At 44.6% G+C, this 18186-nt stretch overlaps 1 protein-coding gene across 7 annotated transcripts in view; it reads right to left on the bottom strand.

The window, feature by feature from the left end:
- The window catches only part of ptprua (protein tyrosine phosphatase receptor type Ua), a 164703-nt gene that overhangs the window by 19211 nt on the left and 127306 nt on the right, over positions 1 to 18186 (bottom strand). The window contains exons 15-22 of one of the 7 annotated variants that reach the window (XM_084032199.1): positions 16661 to 16690; positions 16104 to 16261; positions 15543 to 15730; positions 12939 to 13011; positions 12002 to 12078; positions 8916 to 8933; positions 6040 to 6076; positions 716 to 813 (exon numbers count right to left, since the gene is read on the bottom strand). In XM_084032199.1, the coding sequence (XP_083888325.1) occupies positions 716 to 813; positions 6040 to 6076; positions 8916 to 8933; positions 12002 to 12078; positions 12939 to 13011; positions 15543 to 15730; positions 16104 to 16261; positions 16661 to 16690 (679 nt within the window). Of the gene's footprint in view, positions 1 to 715; positions 814 to 6039; positions 6077 to 8915; positions 8934 to 12001; positions 12079 to 12938; positions 13012 to 15542; positions 15731 to 16103; positions 16265 to 16660; positions 16691 to 18186 lie in introns of all 7 variants that reach the window. The other 6 variants (XM_084032198.1, XM_084032201.1, XM_084032203.1 and 3 more) reach the window with 6 other exon arrangements.

The raw sequence follows: 18186 nt of genomic DNA on the forward strand, positions 1-18186 counted from the left end.
GATGATACTTGGGCTGCCATGCAAAATGATGAAAGGCTTAAAGGGCTTAATTATATTGGATATTTATTTTTCTTCACTTTTTATTCTACACTTCCTCACATTTTCCTTCAGCCCCTGTTAATTTATGACCCCGGCTGACACTTTTTTTCCCCATTGTCTATTATTTCAGTTTTACAAAAAGCCGATGCCTTTGTTTCCCGGCATCCAATTTCCACATCGCTAAATTCTGTGGAGGCTAAGACATTCCTAAGGGTTTAATGCTGCAACTAAATTGTGTAAATCCTGTGTTATATTAAATAAGTAGCAAGCACTTATTAACAACTTTGTGCCACAGTAGATAATTCATCTTTGACACATACTTGATACTAATGACACGACTTTTCACTGATCACATTTCATGAATGACACATTCAGTGACAGCTGAAAGCCTGAATCGCACATATCTTTTCAACACTAGCCGACCAGTGGCAGGCACAGTTAACAGAAGAGAGGCCATGGTGTTCCTTCATATACATCAAAGCTTTGACCTTGGAGCACAGCCACCAAAGCAAAACGGCGATCACTCATGATCAGACGGCAGCAGCCATTTCCTCCCACAACAAAAAGAGTGCAGCAGCTCGTCTGATATATAGTGAGCTGCAGGAATATATATTCCCGCCATCCGTCTTCACAGGTGGCTGGAGAGGTCACAGGACAAAGAGAAGGGGAAACCTACCCTGCCCACTTCCACCAGCTTGGTGATCATGACAATACTGAAGCAGTTCTCCTGCCAAACCATCCGCCAGAAGTCATAGATCATCTCCTGCTTGGGGCCTGTGGAGGAGGAGATATACAGTAGAGGTAGAGACGTGGGGAGGGGAGGGAGAGAAGGTGGAGGAAGAGAAAGAGAGGAGGATAAGGAGGGCGGAGAAACGAGCCATAAGTCAGAGAAAATAGCAGCAATAACCATCAATGTAGAGGCGCTGTGTATTCCACGCCAGGAAATAGAGTAACAATGTGTCATTCATGAACTATTGCCCGCTCTGTGTTCCCCTAATACTACGGAGAAATGTCATTTCAATACACCCACAAATCCTCCTGCCTTCGTGCAAACAAGCTCCCGTATTGCCTTTTCATGGGCACCCGTGGCAGACACAAATCACAGCCCCCCCGGAGAAGATGACACTTTCATTGATTTCATTATACCGTGGTGTTGATAATATCACAAGGTCCTCCCTTTTACCGCCTCTACTGCCAAACACACTACACCGCCGTTAGTGAGCAAGACGTCTATTCATTCCTACCCACGCAGTTTGTTTAATGGGAATATTATCTTGTCTCCCGTAACTGACTTGGACGACTTTTTTTAATGGGGGGATCGCGTTTTACCATCCCTCACGTGTGCCGGCAGAGCAGTATATCTTTATTTGATTGCTTAATTTATTACCCGCATTGAAACCGTGACATCGCATCCTATTTCGGGCTGAGTGCGGAGAGCAATTACTTCCCTCTTACTTATATTGACTCCTGGATGCAGATTCAAGGATGTGTTTCCTGTTTATATGAGATCTTCGAGCCACCTGTAGAGTTTTACCAGCCACCTCTTTATAGGTTTTGCCGACAATAACTAAGAGAGTAAAACCAGCCTTATCCTTTACAACCAATGCCGTAGCGAACATATTGTGGATATGTAATCAGAGATCTGGTTACATTTTTGGGTCCTAGTCACTGGAAAGAGCTGAGGCCGTTTTACAGGAAGTAGCAGTAGGAGCATTGCTATAATCCAGCCTGCCGGTGACAAAATGCATAAACAAATGTGTCACAATCTGAATGGCATGATAGGAATCATCCTTGATTTAAGGAAGCAACATGTTGTCCTGTAGAGGTGCATCGTCTCCACAGACAAACAAAACTTGACACATACAGCAGTGCTTGTTTCCACTGCATTTTCTTCCAATGTTTTCTTAAGGAGATCAATCAAGAGGCACTTGACTACGTGCTTCTGGGCAAACATGCAAAGACCTGCCGCGGCTGAGAAATATAACAGGAGATACATTCCCGCATATGCAGAGCCTCCCTTTCATGAGAGGCAGAGACTGGTCTTGACTGTGAGTTGACCGAGGTGAGTCGACGGCTGCATGCGTAGGTTTTAATAGGAACATGTGGGCAGCTACTTTAACCGCTGTTTTCCCTCCTCTTCACGGGGTTATTCACAGCGCCCTCCCCTGTCAGCAATCACCGCGTTGGTTTCTACACATATTAGCGATACGGGATGTTAATTTTTCAGCGGCGGCAGGAGAAGGCCACTAATGCATCGCCAGAGGGAAGGGTAGTCATCTGACAGACAGATGATGTGTGATCCCGGCAGCTGGGTGAATCTGTATGCATCGCACGCAACGCGCTGCCACTTTGGACTCTCTTTTCAGAGTACGCTTGGCATTTCTCCCCCCGCCCCTCACCCGCCTCCTCCCTCTTCCTCATCTCTGGACATAATAGAGAGTTAGCCCAGAGCACCTGCTGCCTGCTGCACAAGCACGGCCGCCTTAAGACGCGTCTCAGATACTACAAATCAACCTCAACCTGCGGAGACAGTTTTAATGATGCACGGTTTGCACTGTACGGCGGGTGTGAGCGTCATCAGTGCCCATGTAGACACTCTACTGTGTGTCTAAGAGTGTTTCATCTTATCATTTCATTTTTGGTTAGCAGGTTAGAATTATCTTTGGGGCCAGAAATTTAAATGTACCGTGTCTCAAAACAAGCTCTTAAGTTAACCGCCAAAATACTGACGTTAGCCGATAACCAATAAAGAAAAAACTTAAATATACACAAATTCAGTAAATGACTTGTAACTCTGGTAACTTCCCTGTAAGCATATTTATCTACTACATTTACTAGCTGGCAGAAGCACTGTCTCCACCTAGGAAATGATGCATTCAGGCACAGTAGCGTGTAGTTAGGCACTTGAGAAAAAAGCAGCGTTGGGCGGCATTCAACGTGTCGGCAGCAGAACAGAACATGTGCTTTTTTTATGCTTCGAGAAGATTTTCTTCCATTGACGTGCGTAACCAAAGCTTCTGTGTGTTGGGCTCTCGAGTGCTCCGGGAACCAGGGTGACTTACACTTAATGCTGTGCCTGAATGCATCGCGACACAGCCGTGCTGCTCATGCTACACCTCCTGTGCAGACAATATACAGTGCGACGCGCATGCAGCAAGATTGGAAACTTGCCAGGTGGTGCAAGAATTTCCGAAATGAATGAAATATTCAGAGGGAATAACATGTTCACTGTACTATGTAATAGACTGTCACTGTGTGGCACATAACTCTATAGAGTAGCACGGGGAACAGCAGTATCAATTGTTGTCATGAACTTTGACACGACAGGAATACAGGAAATATAACGCAGTAACCTTCTGTGTTCCAGTTTTAGTCATCATGTTATTTTACTGTTTTATATACACTCAACAAAAATATAAACGCAACACTTTTGTTTTTGCTCCCATTTTTCATGAGATGGACTTAAAGATCTAAAATTCATTCCAGATACACAATATTACCATTTCTCTCAAACATTGTTCACAAATCAGTCTAAATGTGTGATAGTGAGCACTTCTGCTTTGCTGAGATAATCCATCCCACCTCACAGGTGTGCCACATCAAGATGCTGATCTGACATCATGATTAGTGCACAGGTGTACCTTATACTGCCCACAATAAAAGGCCACTCTGAAATGTGCAGTTTTGTCTCACAGCAAAATGCCACAGATGCCACAAGCATTGAGGGAGCGTGCAATTGGCATGCTGACAGCAGGAATGTCAACCAGATCTGTTGCTCGTGCATTGAATGTTCATTTCTCCACCATAAGCCGTCTCCAAAGGCGTTTCAGAGAATATGGCAGTACATCCAACCGGCCTCACAACCGCAGACCACGTGTAACCACACCAGCCCAGGACCTCCACATCCAGCAGGTTCACCTCCAAGATCGTCTGAGACCAGCCACTCAGACAGCTGCTGAAACAATTGGTTTGCATAACAATTTCTGCACAAACTGTCAGAAACCGTCTCAGGGAAGCTCAACTGCATGCTCGTCGTCCTCATCGGGGTCTTGACCTGACTCCAGCTCGTCGCCGTAACAGACTTGAGTGGGCAAATGCTCACATTCGATGGCGTCTGGCACGTTGGAGAGGTGTTCCCTGCACGGATGAATCTCGGTTTACATTGTTCAGGGCAGATGGCAGACAGCGTGTGTGGCGTCGTGTGGGTGAGCGCTTTGCTGATGTCAATGTTGTGGATCGAGTGGCCCATGGTGGTGGTGGGGTTATGGTATGGGCAGGCATCTGTTATGGACGAAGAATACGGGTGCATTTTATTGATGGCATTTTGAATGCACAGAGATACCGTGATGAGATCCTGAGGCCCATTGTTGTGCCATACATCCATGAACATCACCTCATGTTTCAGCAAGATAATGCACGGCTCCATGTTGCAAGGATCTGTACACAGTTCTTGGAAGCTGAAAATGTCCCAGTTCTTGCATGGCCAGCATACTCACCGGACATGTCACCCATTGTGCATGTTTGGGATGTGCTTGACCGGCGTATACGACAGCGTGTACCAGTTCCCACTAATATCCAGCAACTTCGCACAGCCATTGAAGAGGAGTGGACCAACATTCCACAGGCCACAATTGACAATCTGATAAACTCTATGCGAAGAAGATGTGTTGCACTGCATGAGGCAAATGGTGGTCACACCAGATACTGACTGGTTCTGAGTCCCCAGACCCCCAATAAAGCAAAAAAATGCACATTTCAGGGTGGCCTTTTATTGTGGACAGTCTAAGGCACACCTGTGCACTAATCATGATGTCAGATCTTGATGTGGCACACCTGTGAGGTGGGATGGATTATCTCAGCAAAGCAGAAGTGCTCACTATCACACATTTAGACTGATTTGTGAACAATGTTTGAGAGAAATGGTAATATTGTGTATCTGGAATGAATTTTAGATCTTTAAGTCCATCTCATGAAAAATGGGAGCAAAAACAAAAGTGTTGCGTTTATATTTTTGTTGAGTGTACAAACATTCTGTCCAATCTCTGCATTGTTTATGCTTCTGTAGGTTTTAGAATACCATGAATTATTGATAATACTTATTTTTCCCTGGCAGTATTTTAGCACAGCAAACAAGTAAATATGTATAATTTATGGGTTTCTTTTATTTACTTTTTAATAAAATAACCAGCAGTATTCTATCGTATGTCTCAAACAAAGAAAAAGTATACATTTTGTTTGTTTCTTCCCATTGGTGAAATTTCGCCCAATAGTCCTCCTGGAATTGCACATCATGGCATTTCCACCTCTTCTCGAGAGAAACTCTCATTTGCCGAAAGACTTTGAGAGCAAAACGTGAAAGTGAGACAGACAGAGACATTTTTCAGAGGTTACTTTTGTGGAGCGGCAGAACTGAGACCAAAGTAAAAGATGGAAAGAAATCAGAGGGGGATTGCGAAGTGAAAAACACATTCACTGAATAAACAGGATCACAGCCGGGTGAGAATAAAGAGAATGTCTTGCTCTTTTTTTCTCCCTCAGCCTCTTTCACTCCTTCTGTCTCTCTCTCTCTCTCGCTCTCTGTGAGAGAGAGAGAGAGTGTGTGTGTGTGTGTGTGTGTGTGTGCAGCTCAGGGAATAATAGCTTATATAGTGCATCACCACGACATCAGAGAGATGGTGCTCCACACATGCAGATGGCGGGGAGGAGAGACACAAAAGCAGAACTTCACACAGTGCGACAGTCAGTAGTGTTACAGTGCCGATTGACTGACAGTTACAGTCGACTCTTATGGGAGTGTTTCTCACAGGCGGCCCCGAAAGTGATGCTTTATGGTCGATATCCAGATGTGAGCATGAGGCAACGCAGGCTCTTTGTTGTTTACACATTAATAATTCAGCAAAGTCATTGTAATATCGGGCAGCTGGGCTGCTGTGTAAAGAACGGCACAAACAAACGCAAACGCGAGCAGTCAAACACCGCTGCTGGGTACTTTACACTCACCTTGAGTGGCGATGAAGTGATTGGATCGCTGGTAACCCTGTGACGGAGAGATAGAGGAAAAAAGAAAGAAAAGGAAAGGAGAGAGAGAGTTAATAATAACAAGAGCATGTGATGAGGTGAGGAGACTCGGGGAACTCTAACTTTCATTTCACCCCTCCCATCCATTCTCTTTCTCCATTTTCAGCACCGCGTCATTTCTTATTCATCTCAGAGCTGGGTTTGATGTCAGCGCTCTGCTAAATCTCTGCTCTGCCGTTCACGCAGGTATTTCGGCGTGCGTGCCATCAGCTGATGGCGCTCGGCTTAAAACAGATTTGCACCTTTGACCGGCCGAATTCTCTGCATTGTTTAGGCTCAGATATTGGGTGGAAGGATCGCACTTGAATTATAATGCAGAGAGATATGGCATTTATTCAAGTCTGTCTGTGAGCCAGATCATTACATGCGGAGAGAGGGAGTTGTTTCAAAGGCGGTCCGGCGCGACGCTTTGCATGCAGCCAGGGCTGCTGATCAAAGGTAGATTGACAAGTGAGGGATCTTCAGCTCGGGGAGTAATTCTACCTCAGTGACACTGACTGATTCGGCTATCTCCGCTCTGCTCGGCTTGGCATTAGTGCAGTTATCATACAGTGTGCACAACCAGGAAGGCCATTAATGGCACCCTGGCCATCCACCAGGTGAAACACTGTGTGCTGAATGCAAAGCAGCGAAGCATGATAGATCCCTAAAAATTAAGATTTGTGTGGCCTCCCATCAATCATGGGCAAAGTGATTCCTACCGCTGTATAGGGTAGAAGTTTTGTACAAATACTGTAAAAGCGCCCAAACACCCACCCACACACAATATAAATATACATACATATACATTCAGCCAGGCAGGCACACAAATTACATTTCATAACTGTCATGCCACAGAGGGAAGTTGAGATGGATGGCCATCGCTATGAAAGAGTGCAGCGACCCTCATTCCCATGAGCTTCCATTGCTGAGTTTCCCTGAGCCAACCAGTTTCCTGTCTGTCGCCGTGGTAAACACATTTTCAACAGCAGACTACAGAATACCATGGGGCTAGTGTGAATTTGCAATGGTGTGAAAATCAAGTTAAAATAAAACATGCAGAGTAATTAGAGATGTGGAAAGCTTATTGATTCTGTCCAGGAAAAAAAACAACTTGCTTTTGCTTTGATACATCGTGCTCACAAATTACAACCTGTGACAAATGAGTCTACATCTGACCTTGGGATATGTGAGCAAATGGTAATAAGTGCTCATATTTATCACGCATCTCAGAATCACTTGCAGGAATCCTGCAGAAACTTTAAATGTTAATAGAAATCCTCCCTGAGATAACTGGAGGAAATTAAAGGGAGTTCTGAGGATTCCTCCATTGAGAATAATAACCTTGATCAGGGAACCTAGGGTTTGTTTTGTTTGTTATTTTTATTTTTCAAACTGTGGAATGAAAAAAATGTCAAATTATTTAAAGTCAGCTGCTTGAAAGTGAAATGAGAGTGTATCATAGCTTGTGGGTTGAGAAAAAGTTTCTTAAGCACTAGTTGAGGCTATGGTTAACAGTATTCTTGCCAAATTGACAGTCTTACAACACACAAACCACAGTGGTTGGCGTGTTTTTTTAAAAACTATAAAAAATGTTCACTGTTGTAGCTTCACTTGTTGCCAAAATGGCAAGGAATCATTTGGAGATATTTGTTTCTAGGTGGAGCCATTACAATCCCAAAGCTGCCACGAAACAAATTGATTCACTTGCTATCTTTTGCATTTTAAAACGTTCAAACCTGTTAGAACATTTATCTTTTTTTTTCTCCATTATTTTCAGCTGATGGCCTTCATGTATAGTTCAACTGAACTTTGAGAGACAAGATTATCCTGTGAATTGCATACCGTCTGCAGTGCTGACCTTTGATGGAACAGAGAGCTTTGTTATATACAACTCTGTTCTGCTGGAGTTTGAACGGCTCCAGAAATAAAAGTAATAGTTTGCAATAGTTTGACAGGAGATAATGGTGCAAATAAATCCTGTGACTGCTCTGGTTAGCTTCCTTACTGAGGCTTGGCGGCTTGATCCTCTGCTCATGTGGGTGGAAGTATCTTTGAGAAAAACAAGGAAGGAAACTTTCTGACTGACAGTAAACGAGCTATCCATCATGCTAACTAGCAATTAACGAGCCTTACAACTTGCCAACTGAAACACGCTATCAAACTTCCTAAATAGCAATTGATAACTTTATATCTCGCTGACTGAGGGTTAAACATCTTTATAACTTGCTTACTTTAAGGTAACAACCTACCTAACTAGCTAACTAGCAGTGAATACACAAGCTAACTGGCAGTTAACAAGCTATCTAACTTGCTAACATCTATTTCACAAGGGCTGCAATGAATTTCGCGTTTGACTAGACACTCTGAGATGCCTGATGAATATGGGCCCAAAGAAAAACTATCTAGATGTCTCTAAACTACTTCCTGCACTTGTATGCGCTGTGCTACTTGTTTATTCCCCAAGTTCACTGTCATTGAATATGTTTCCAGTTCTTGCTGTGATATGAGCCGCTTCAACCTCGTCTCCTCTCCTACCTGGCATATCATCAGGTCTTTTATAAGACAGCCTGATGTTAAGCAAGAACCCCAGGTGAGCACCTGACTATGGATGAAAGGGACACTGCTGCACTCAGTTTGGAAGGAATTTAACTCAGAGGGAAAAAGTGATGGCGGACAGGCTCAGCAGCTCAGAGCGGGAAAAGGGAAGGAAGATGGGCTGTTGGAGTGAAGCCATGGAAGGCTGGCAGGGACAGCGAGAGAGGGCAGCATGAAAGGGGAGAGAAGATGGAAAGAGAGAAGAGAAGCAAGATACTTACTTCCCTGTTTATCCGAATCTAAGAAATGCCAAAAGTTGAAAATGGGGGTCGGGAAACAGAGAGAGAGAGAGAGAGAGAAAGAAAGTAGGGGAGGAAACAAGAGCTAGTTATTGTGATTAAAGACCAGGAGAAAAGGGTAATGAATGAAAAGAGCAGCTTGCCTTAGGGACCTGTGGAGAGAGTAATGTGCGAAAGACTCAAATTCCCACGTTTCTATGCACGGTTTTGTTTTATAGTCTCTTTTGTATCAATTTGCTCTGAACCTACTCACCTTAAGCATGCTACATCTTTATTTAGAGAGGCCTAAGTAGGTGGAGGGAGAGGTTTCATGAGTTGTCCTTGGTGTTAATAACACCGATGACACTTTGGCAAGTTCTGTCATTAAAGAAGGCATGGTTGGGATGACGCCTACGGAAATACATGACTTTTAATACACTCCCTGAATTGCTCAAGGTGAATGGTTTCTTTAAAAGTTGCCGTGTGATCTGCAGCAGCTGACCAGCCCAGAATTGCTGGGAAATACATCCATATGGGTAGACTCTGCATCTGAGGATTCACGTCCCAAGCCAATGTTCAGTGCCAATACATAAGTATGGTGCACTTTATGAGAGGGTGTGGACATCTGGATGGAGGATGGGTTTGTTTCACGTCAAACTGTTAGGCGGCGGAGTTCAATGTCAATTAATGTTTCATCCTCAAGCTTTTGTTAAATGTGACCAGATTCCTATGTTCAGATAATGAAGAAAAACTTGAGTTCACATTTAACTAACCTAAGATGAATCATGTATTCAGGAGCTCTGGGAGATCTGGGAAGGCATCTACATTGAGAAGAAGTCAGACAAAAGGGTCTGACAATCAAACAGGTTTTAAACAAGCCAACTGTTTGTCCAGATGAACTAAACCAGCTATTCTCAACCACTGGATCGGCGCCTACTGGTGGGCCTGGGAGGTACTGCCAAATGTTAGAAAACATATTCTCATAAATAAGATAATGCATAAATTCAAAATCTCTTTGACCAGTTAAGTTTGGACATCGTCACGGCAATCTTGACATCATCAGGTAGAGGCAAACGTAATTTAGCTAATGGATCGTTTTTTGAAAGGAGAACGTTTAGAGCTCCAAGAGTGCGGTGAGGAAATATGACCCTGAAGGCATTCACTTTTGATTCATAATGACGATGGGTACATTTTAACCAATTTATTGTGCATGTATCATTGCAGCTGACAGTGGCATTACACATATTCCCAGCCCAGTATTTTTTTTTCTTTCAGTGTATCATAAGGGGGGGTTTAAGGGGGTTTTAAGTCACAAAAGGTTGGGAACCCCTGATCTTAAATAACTTAAATAGATGTAAAACCAAAAGTGAGCACACTTAAAATATTGGTCGTTACAGTTTTGTTAAACCATTTACAATTCATCTTTGTTTGCTGTGTTAAAAAATGTGTTGTTGGCTACCAAGGTTGTTCAGAATCTGTCTGATTGTCAGATCGCTCATGTTTCTTGCCACATCTGACTTTTTACTGTAGCTGTCTCGTAGTGTTCATAAATCTCAGAAATGAACTTGCAATGGTATTATTAGCGATGGCAAAGTACAGTTGATAATTGCACAAACTAAGTTTTGTGAAACCGGAACCATTCAAGGGTGACGCGGGCAAATAAAGCGCATTATCCTGCCCTCGACAGATGACACACAAAGACAGACACAGTTCGCCAAGTATTGTGAGTTTTGAGCCAGAGCAGAATTTGTCTGCCATTCAGAGAAATTAAGCTTTTGGATATGTCTGCTCAGCCATTAGTTTGCATGCTCGTTCCCATTTTATCTTATTCCAAACTAATTACTGTAAATTAAAACACGAGTGTGACAGGCATCCCCTCGCCGAGCACCGGAGCGAGAAAAGACTCCCTGACAGTGTGTGTTAATGATCTTTCAAGAACCGTGAGTGTCGTGATGATGGTTCACTTTTGTGTTAGGCTACGCATCGGCAATCGACGGCAACAAAAGGAAAGATTTGACACAAAAAATGTCACGTCTTGCCATGCCAAAGGGAAAAAAAAATGCAAACCTGCATGTGAATAAGAGGAAAGAGGGTGTTTGCTGTAACCTATAAAAAACAAAATACTCTGGTTTGGCTGCGGCTTTGTGAGCCTGGGGTCTTGTCATGCGGGCGGAGCTGTAGACGGCACACTTAATGGCACAGAGGTCCTTGGAGCGTCCGTCCTAATGGAGGCCCTCACGGAGCACTAAAGGGGATAAAGTGGCCATGCACAGCGATGTGAGCTCTGACGTTCCGCTTTAACCGATGCCACCCACATACGCTGAGTCAGCCATCCACCACTGATCGGGGAGCCTCCTGTCCACTATCGTTTCCTCTTGATAGAAACAAAGGAGGAAATACAGCAGACAGAGGCCATAATAACACACATTAGACCCTGCAATGGCTGCTGCAGTAGGTAGTGGGGGGGGACAACGACGACTGTTGAACGCTTTTCACAGTCACTCTCAAGTGACTCTTTTATGAGTGAGCTACAGATCTCAGGCCCTGGTCTGCGCTGAAGGAAAAAAGAAAATTGTCCTTCAGATAGTTTTGGTCCATCTAATGCAAAGCTGCCAAGATCTGGCAGGAGCGAATACGGCTGCCAGAACAGGAGCTACTCACTGGAGCTGAACTGCAGGTGAGATCAAAATATCTGAGACTAGATGGAGAAGGATCAGCTGTGTGATGCTGAGTCCAATTGTGGTGCGATGTCGCCTTACAAAAAGCATTTGGGTGAGTCACGAGGCCCCGTCGCTCCCAGCTTATGGGCTCTTGTAGGATCACTGGAGTAGCAGCAGTAAAATCTCGCCTCAAAAGCCTGCGTGTACCAGCATGCATTGGACATCTTGGTATATATGTTGCGGGTGCAGCTGCTAAACGACAGCTTGGTCCGAGTAACGGCGAGTTCACACGTGTCTCCTGGTCACGCGCTAGGTCGACCCCGACGAAAGGAGATGAGTGAGAGCTCTTGAGGTGCAGCTGTGGGATCAGCGAAGACAGAGATGAGAGAGCAGGAAGGCGAAGGAGGAATAGGAGTGAAGGTGACTCACGTCTATGTAGTTGGCGTTGACGTAATCAGAGCTGGGGTCTGCAAGCAGAGAGTGGAGCTTTACCCGATGGCGATCATCTGGAAGGCAACGAACAAGCTTGTATTAACAAAGAGGAATAATGCATGGACATGCAATGGAAAGTCCCCGACAGGAACCGGACCGGGGACGCTGTAGAACTCATCTTTGTAAAGTAGGACCCGAGTGAATATGGATTGATCTTTTAAGAGTCGCAGAAGCTGTGATGACACCTGCCTCATACGCAGCCGCCACATCACACCTTTAATTCATCCGGGTTTCAATGCGTCTAAATGTTATCTCTAAGGCTTTCTCACATCAACTCTCTATATTAAGCTGTCTCATTGTAAAACAGCGTTTCCCAGAGGAAAACCATTTGCATCCATAGTGTCGCTACTCGTGACAGAGCAGCTACACAGACCGCTATTTAAACCTCCATTCAGTCCCCTGCCACTCTTTGTGGTCGCCTCTACTATGTTTTTTTGCATCCAATTCATTACATATTTGTTTAGTGTTGTGTTTCTGGTGCTGGGCTGTAAACAACGGGGTGGAGATTCAAACGTCTTTAAGCCGCCGTAGCACCGTAAAGACCTTTATTTACTGTCTCTTGACTATAAATGGTTTTTCTAGGGCTTCTCCGTAAAAGAACATTACGCTGCATTGAATCCGCTTTTAAACTAACTGTAATTACGTTCTAACAAGGGTTGGTGTCTTTTCTAGAATTAACAACCAATCAACTGGTAGAAAAAGGTCATAATTGGTTGTAAGACACGGTAGTGGTGCTGTTAAATGGTGACGTACTTTACAGGGCATGTATGAAAAGCTATAAAGGTGCATTGTAAACTACAGTCAAATCGAGGCTGAAACGGAGCCAAGTTGTAACAGCGTCATTGTTTCTGTCTTGATGCTCCGCGGTACTCACGGCTAAGCAGGCTGTCGTGTCTTCCTTTGGTCTTGTCTTTCTTCTTCGTGACGTCCCAGCCATCAAAGAAACTCTGCAGAGGAAAAGTTGGAGATGACACAGTGAGTTTAAGAAGAAAACGGAGGACGACGCATCTCAAAACCCACAACAGAAATTACTTCGCTTTTGCACTCCCAAAGTGTTCCCCTGAGGTTGTGCCACCTCGCCATTATAGCACATTGCCGGGTCATCAACAGACATCTGCCCAAAACAACATGGCGGCTGAGGCTGAGAGATGACGTGCAACACGAGGCTGCCGCCTCGGGAAGGAGGAGGAGATAGTCCTTCTCATTCTGCACACAGTGTGGGGCTCACTGCTGGAGGAAACTCCCATAATACCTTCATAATACCTCAGTGTTAAACTGATAAATCTGTGACAGCCGTTATGACACACCCGTCCAGATTGGGCCTAGCTTCAGTTGTGTCACATTCTGTTGCATTTTTAGTCACGGCCTGATCTCCCTGCTGTATCGGGAGGCACACCCGGGCTCTAGTAGCGAAGCACGCCGTCTCTCATCTGCAGCCGACCAATCCCCCCTGGAGGAGGGAGGGCCACGTTGGAGACCACCTGAGACCCCGGGAGAAATGCACAAAGGAAGCCGATCAGGGGATTGCATCTGTCACCGGATCCCACAGAGGTAGTGTCTGATCTAATCCTGTTAAACAACGATGCCTTTGTCCGATAACATTCTATTCACCTTCACGAAGCGTCCCTGTATTTATTTTGTCCCCGTTAGTTTATCAGTTGAAATTCCAGCATTCAACTCAACACATAAATCCTAAACATTTGGATACATAATTCAAACTCTGTAACATTAATGATTCATGAATGAGGTATTATTTATTAATAACAGTCAAAACCTCAGCTAATCTGCTTCATGGGGATCGTTTGGGTTGGCAACATTACGTTGTGCAGCATGAAACCCTCACACCCATCATCAATTCTTGTTGAAATGAGGAAATGTTGCCAAATCCTTATTGGTCCAGTGAAGGCTGCCACATCCATGGCCCGCCCACATAAAACGTAAATGTGAAAAAAACAAAACCAACTTTGGTCGAGCATCGTGTGTTCACGTTGGATCCCATTAGTTATAGAAAAAAGGTGCAAACGCATAAGAAACGATCCACAGGGACCATTTGCTGGTTTATTTACTCATCCATTATTAACTTCTCACAGCTGATTAACAAGTATTTTAGTCAGTATAACAGATTCAGTATAGTTTCACGTACAACACAGTGAAAGCAATATACTGTGTCTGGTAACTAACAAGAAAATGGTGTAACGCATGTGAAGATTGAATTAAAGTTGAAATGATCAAACTGGGTATTGGTTAAGAACCAATATGGGTTGGGCTCTGCCTCGTGTCACTGTGTGGCAGTGTTGAGGGGAAGCTCCGGGTGAAAACAAAACGATTCACCCTTGGAGGAGGGCTGCATCAGTCACGGAGGATGAGATGCTCTCTGCCGATGTGTTTATTTACTGACCGGCTCTGGGTACGGATGTTGGATTCCAAACACAACACAGGCAGTACCCTACCCACACCGAGGGCCTGACTTATTCACAACATCCCACAATGCCTTGCAACATGTCTGATCAATGGCAGCAGCATGACCCTGTGGGAAATAAGGGTTATGAAGTCTGACAGCAGTGTGCACGCTGATGCCCCTCATCTTGTTTATTTCTCTGGGCGATGGGGAGCCAGGCCGAGGAGTGAAAAAGTGACCCATATATTGATTTTGTTGGGCGATTTGTTGGCACCTCAGGGAGCTTAATGAATTGAAAAAGTGCATCTGGCTTCCTCTAGGTGGATGTGCAAAAAGACTGGTTGATGTGGAGGACAGCAAGGTGAAGTAAAAAGAAAGCTGAAAGGAGTAACTTCCAAAAGCATAATTAGTCCACACGGCACTAGAAATGTCAGTATATCTGCGTTCGTTCTGTAATGCAGATGAAGTGAAACAGCATTTTACAGCTTGCTCATGAATATTAAACGCTCGATTTAAGCCTTATTAAAGTAGACGCTGTAGTTGTCTGCGGTAACACAGAGATAGGGTCTCGACATTAACTGCAAATGAAAAAGAAAAGATCAGAAATTAAAAAAATGATGCCATCCGCAATATTGTATTTCACTCTGTTTTGAGAAAGTATGGTATAGACGTTAGGAACTAAAATGTCACAGTTTGGGGCCTCCCAGTTTGTTCATGAGCAGCATGGAAATGGCGATAATGAGATAAAAAATCATTTGTCTCATAGACTTCCATGCAATCAGATTTCTTTTTTTCCCCTGATGGCCAGTAGAGAGAATGCAAGTGTAAGGCGCTTCAGCTTTGGCTTCACTTTTCAGAACTGAGGTTGCATCCTGGACTTAACTCACACCAGCTAGATGAAGGTGTACATTATAAGTTATATATTAACTATATTAACTAATATTAACTTATAATATATTGTCAGTATATCTGCATTCGTATATATAAATATATTTACATATTTATATATATACACACATACACACAACACAAAGTTCACCCAACTGCTACTAAAGTCTATTTATATTTTCTCCCTCCTACCTCATATTCTTGTTTGAAGCCGTATCCCTCAGCTGTCTTCATCTGGTTGATGTGCTGGAGGAGGTCAGCCACCCTGACTGCCGGGTGGAGCTGACCCGTGTGATAAGGCGAGCTCTTCCTCCGACAGTGCCGGTGTGGCGAGCCTCCCAGTAAGCTGCTGGACTCGTTGACGGAGCTGCGCTGTTCATCTGGGAACACAAACACAATACAGTTCAAGGCACACCGCTGACATTCTGCACTCTGCGACGCCGACTCTTTCTTCTTCTTTTATTCTTGCCTTTTTTTCTTTGTTAATGTAAGCTCGGCTGAAAAGTCTAGGGGGCAGCTCAAGGAAAAAATAAACGCAGCGTTGGTGCACAGACGTGAGGGCTGACTGGCACCGCAGCATATTCAAACAGACGAGAGACTTGCAGGAGATTTCTCTGTTGAGAGCACCTTATGGTCTGGCAGAACAGATTGGCTACATGCTCGGAAGTAAACATGGCTGAAGGTCAGGAAGGAGGGAACTTGGTCTCTCTAGACACTTTCTCAAGAGTACCCATATGTTCCTAGCTGTCTTACTTCGGGCGTTGCAGCCGTGGGCATCCATGAAGGAGTGGGCCATCCTCTCATCCTGCTGGAGAGTGCTCTGCTCCGTCATGCTGCAGTCTAAGGAGCTCAGCTTCCGACTCTTCTCCTGCCTGTAGGACATGGCTGCCTTGTTTATGGCCACCTTCTTCCTACTGTAGAGATAGAGGGACAGGCGGGAGCATAGAGAGAGGGGGGGAGGGGGGGAATAAAAGACAAGAGGACAGCAGAAAAAAAGGGGCAGAATGAGAGAAAGACAGGCAAAGAGATAAGGAAGAAAGGAAAGGAGGGTGGGTTGAGGAGATGAGAAATTGGACTGAGGGGGGAATATAAGAGCTACGAGATTGAAACTGGGCGAGGGGGGGTGCGATTTGGTGATAGCAAAAGAGAGTCGGGGGTGGCGGTGGGGTTGTGGTGGAGGTGGTGGGGAAGGGGGAGGGGGTTTGGTGGAGATAGCAATGCTCGTTTCCACTCTAGTAATCCTGGGGCTACGAAGGGCAAGCAAGGGGAAGATGGCGTCAGGGTGTGAGATGGAGAAAGGAGTCACTTACGGGTAGTAAGGGTAAGAATAGAAGTCCCTTCTGATTAGCATGAAGGAGGAGGAAAGGAGAGAGACAGAGAGTGAGGAGAAAAAAAAAGAGAGAGGTGAATATGGTTTGTCAAGATGGGCATCAGAAAGATAAATGGAGATGCTCAGCGCGTTGGAATGTTCCTAAGCAAGCAATCATGGAGCAGGATCGAAGCGTAAAGAATGAAGGCAGGTCCTGCTGCACCATGAGAACTCTGGACCAATGAGGACTTTACATTTTTACATCTTCCCGTTTACAGCAGATTATATCTGTATTGACGTCGGTGTATTTCTTAACCTCTTCCTGTAGAATCAGTCTTAATTCCCTTTCTTTAATTATCTTTTCATGTTAATATTACAGGACCGTGGTCAGCGCTATACACTGAGGAACCCACTTGTGGCAATAAATGAACAAACAGAGATGATTTCATTTATTAGCGAATGAAAACACGGGGCAGTAAATGGGCCGTTTGTTCAAAGAAATAAAAACACACTGCAGTCCTTTCAGCAGCAGAAGGCAGTTAATGAGCAGTGTAGGGAGGTATCTTTATGTCTGCAAAACCTCACAGAAATGTTTAAAATGTGCTGCAGAGAATTTCAATACAAATATTAATTTGATAGAAAATGGAGGGGTGGATATGTATCTGTCAAGAAACATATTCATGTGATGATGAAGCATGTGCAAAAATAAAGTTGCCTGCTCCTCCACTTTCAAAAAAAGTTTTAGTTGGTCCAGAGCCGAGGTTTGGTGTGCACACGCCCCTTTTTGATTTCTTCTTTTCCATTTCCTGCATTTGACCGGCACCCTAGTGAATTATGCTGCAGGGGATCTTCAATTTTCCTCATGATTACGGAACCAAAACATATTCACACATACAGTCCGGCTGTATATTAGTGACAATATCTAGTGACTAAATGCAAAAATGCCTGCTCCCGGTTCCCCGCTGTGGCAGCGTAGCTCCTATTGTGCCGCTGAATCTTATCAGTCACTGCCTTCTTCCAGACATCCTATTCACTCTCCCTCTATTCTCTGCTAGAAAAATTCCTCAGGGCAAAGAAGTCCCCCCCCCCCCCCACCACCACGGAAAAAAATAAAAAAAACGCAAAAACAACCTTCCTAACCAATTACTAGCCCATCCACTGGCACCTCACAGCTGCTCGCCTCATGTAATTGAGTGGGCAATGGAATAACATGCCCCTTGATGAAATATTTCACACTCAGATGAGTGTTCCACCGTCGCCCGGCGAGCGAAGGAAAAATACACTGCAGGTGCGATCGACGACAGAGGTAATTTGCAGGTGGCGAGCAGCCAGCGACTCCAGCGTGAGCAGGCTGCATTTGAATGTGTTCAGCCAACACGCAGACCTTGAAATTAAAAGATGAGATGAAACACAAAAGCTTGGCTGAGGCGGCGGTGGGAGAATTTAGGATTAATGCTCTACCATTCCACTAACTGTGGTTGTAATTCACTCTCATTGCCAAATGCTTTCTTCAATAGACCCCGGCTG

The sequence above is a fragment of the Eutrigla gurnardus genome (genome assembly GCF_963514095.1).
Source record: "Eutrigla gurnardus genome assembly, chromosome: 17".
Taxonomy (NCBI): domain Eukaryota; kingdom Metazoa; phylum Chordata; class Actinopteri; order Perciformes; family Triglidae; genus Eutrigla; species Eutrigla gurnardus.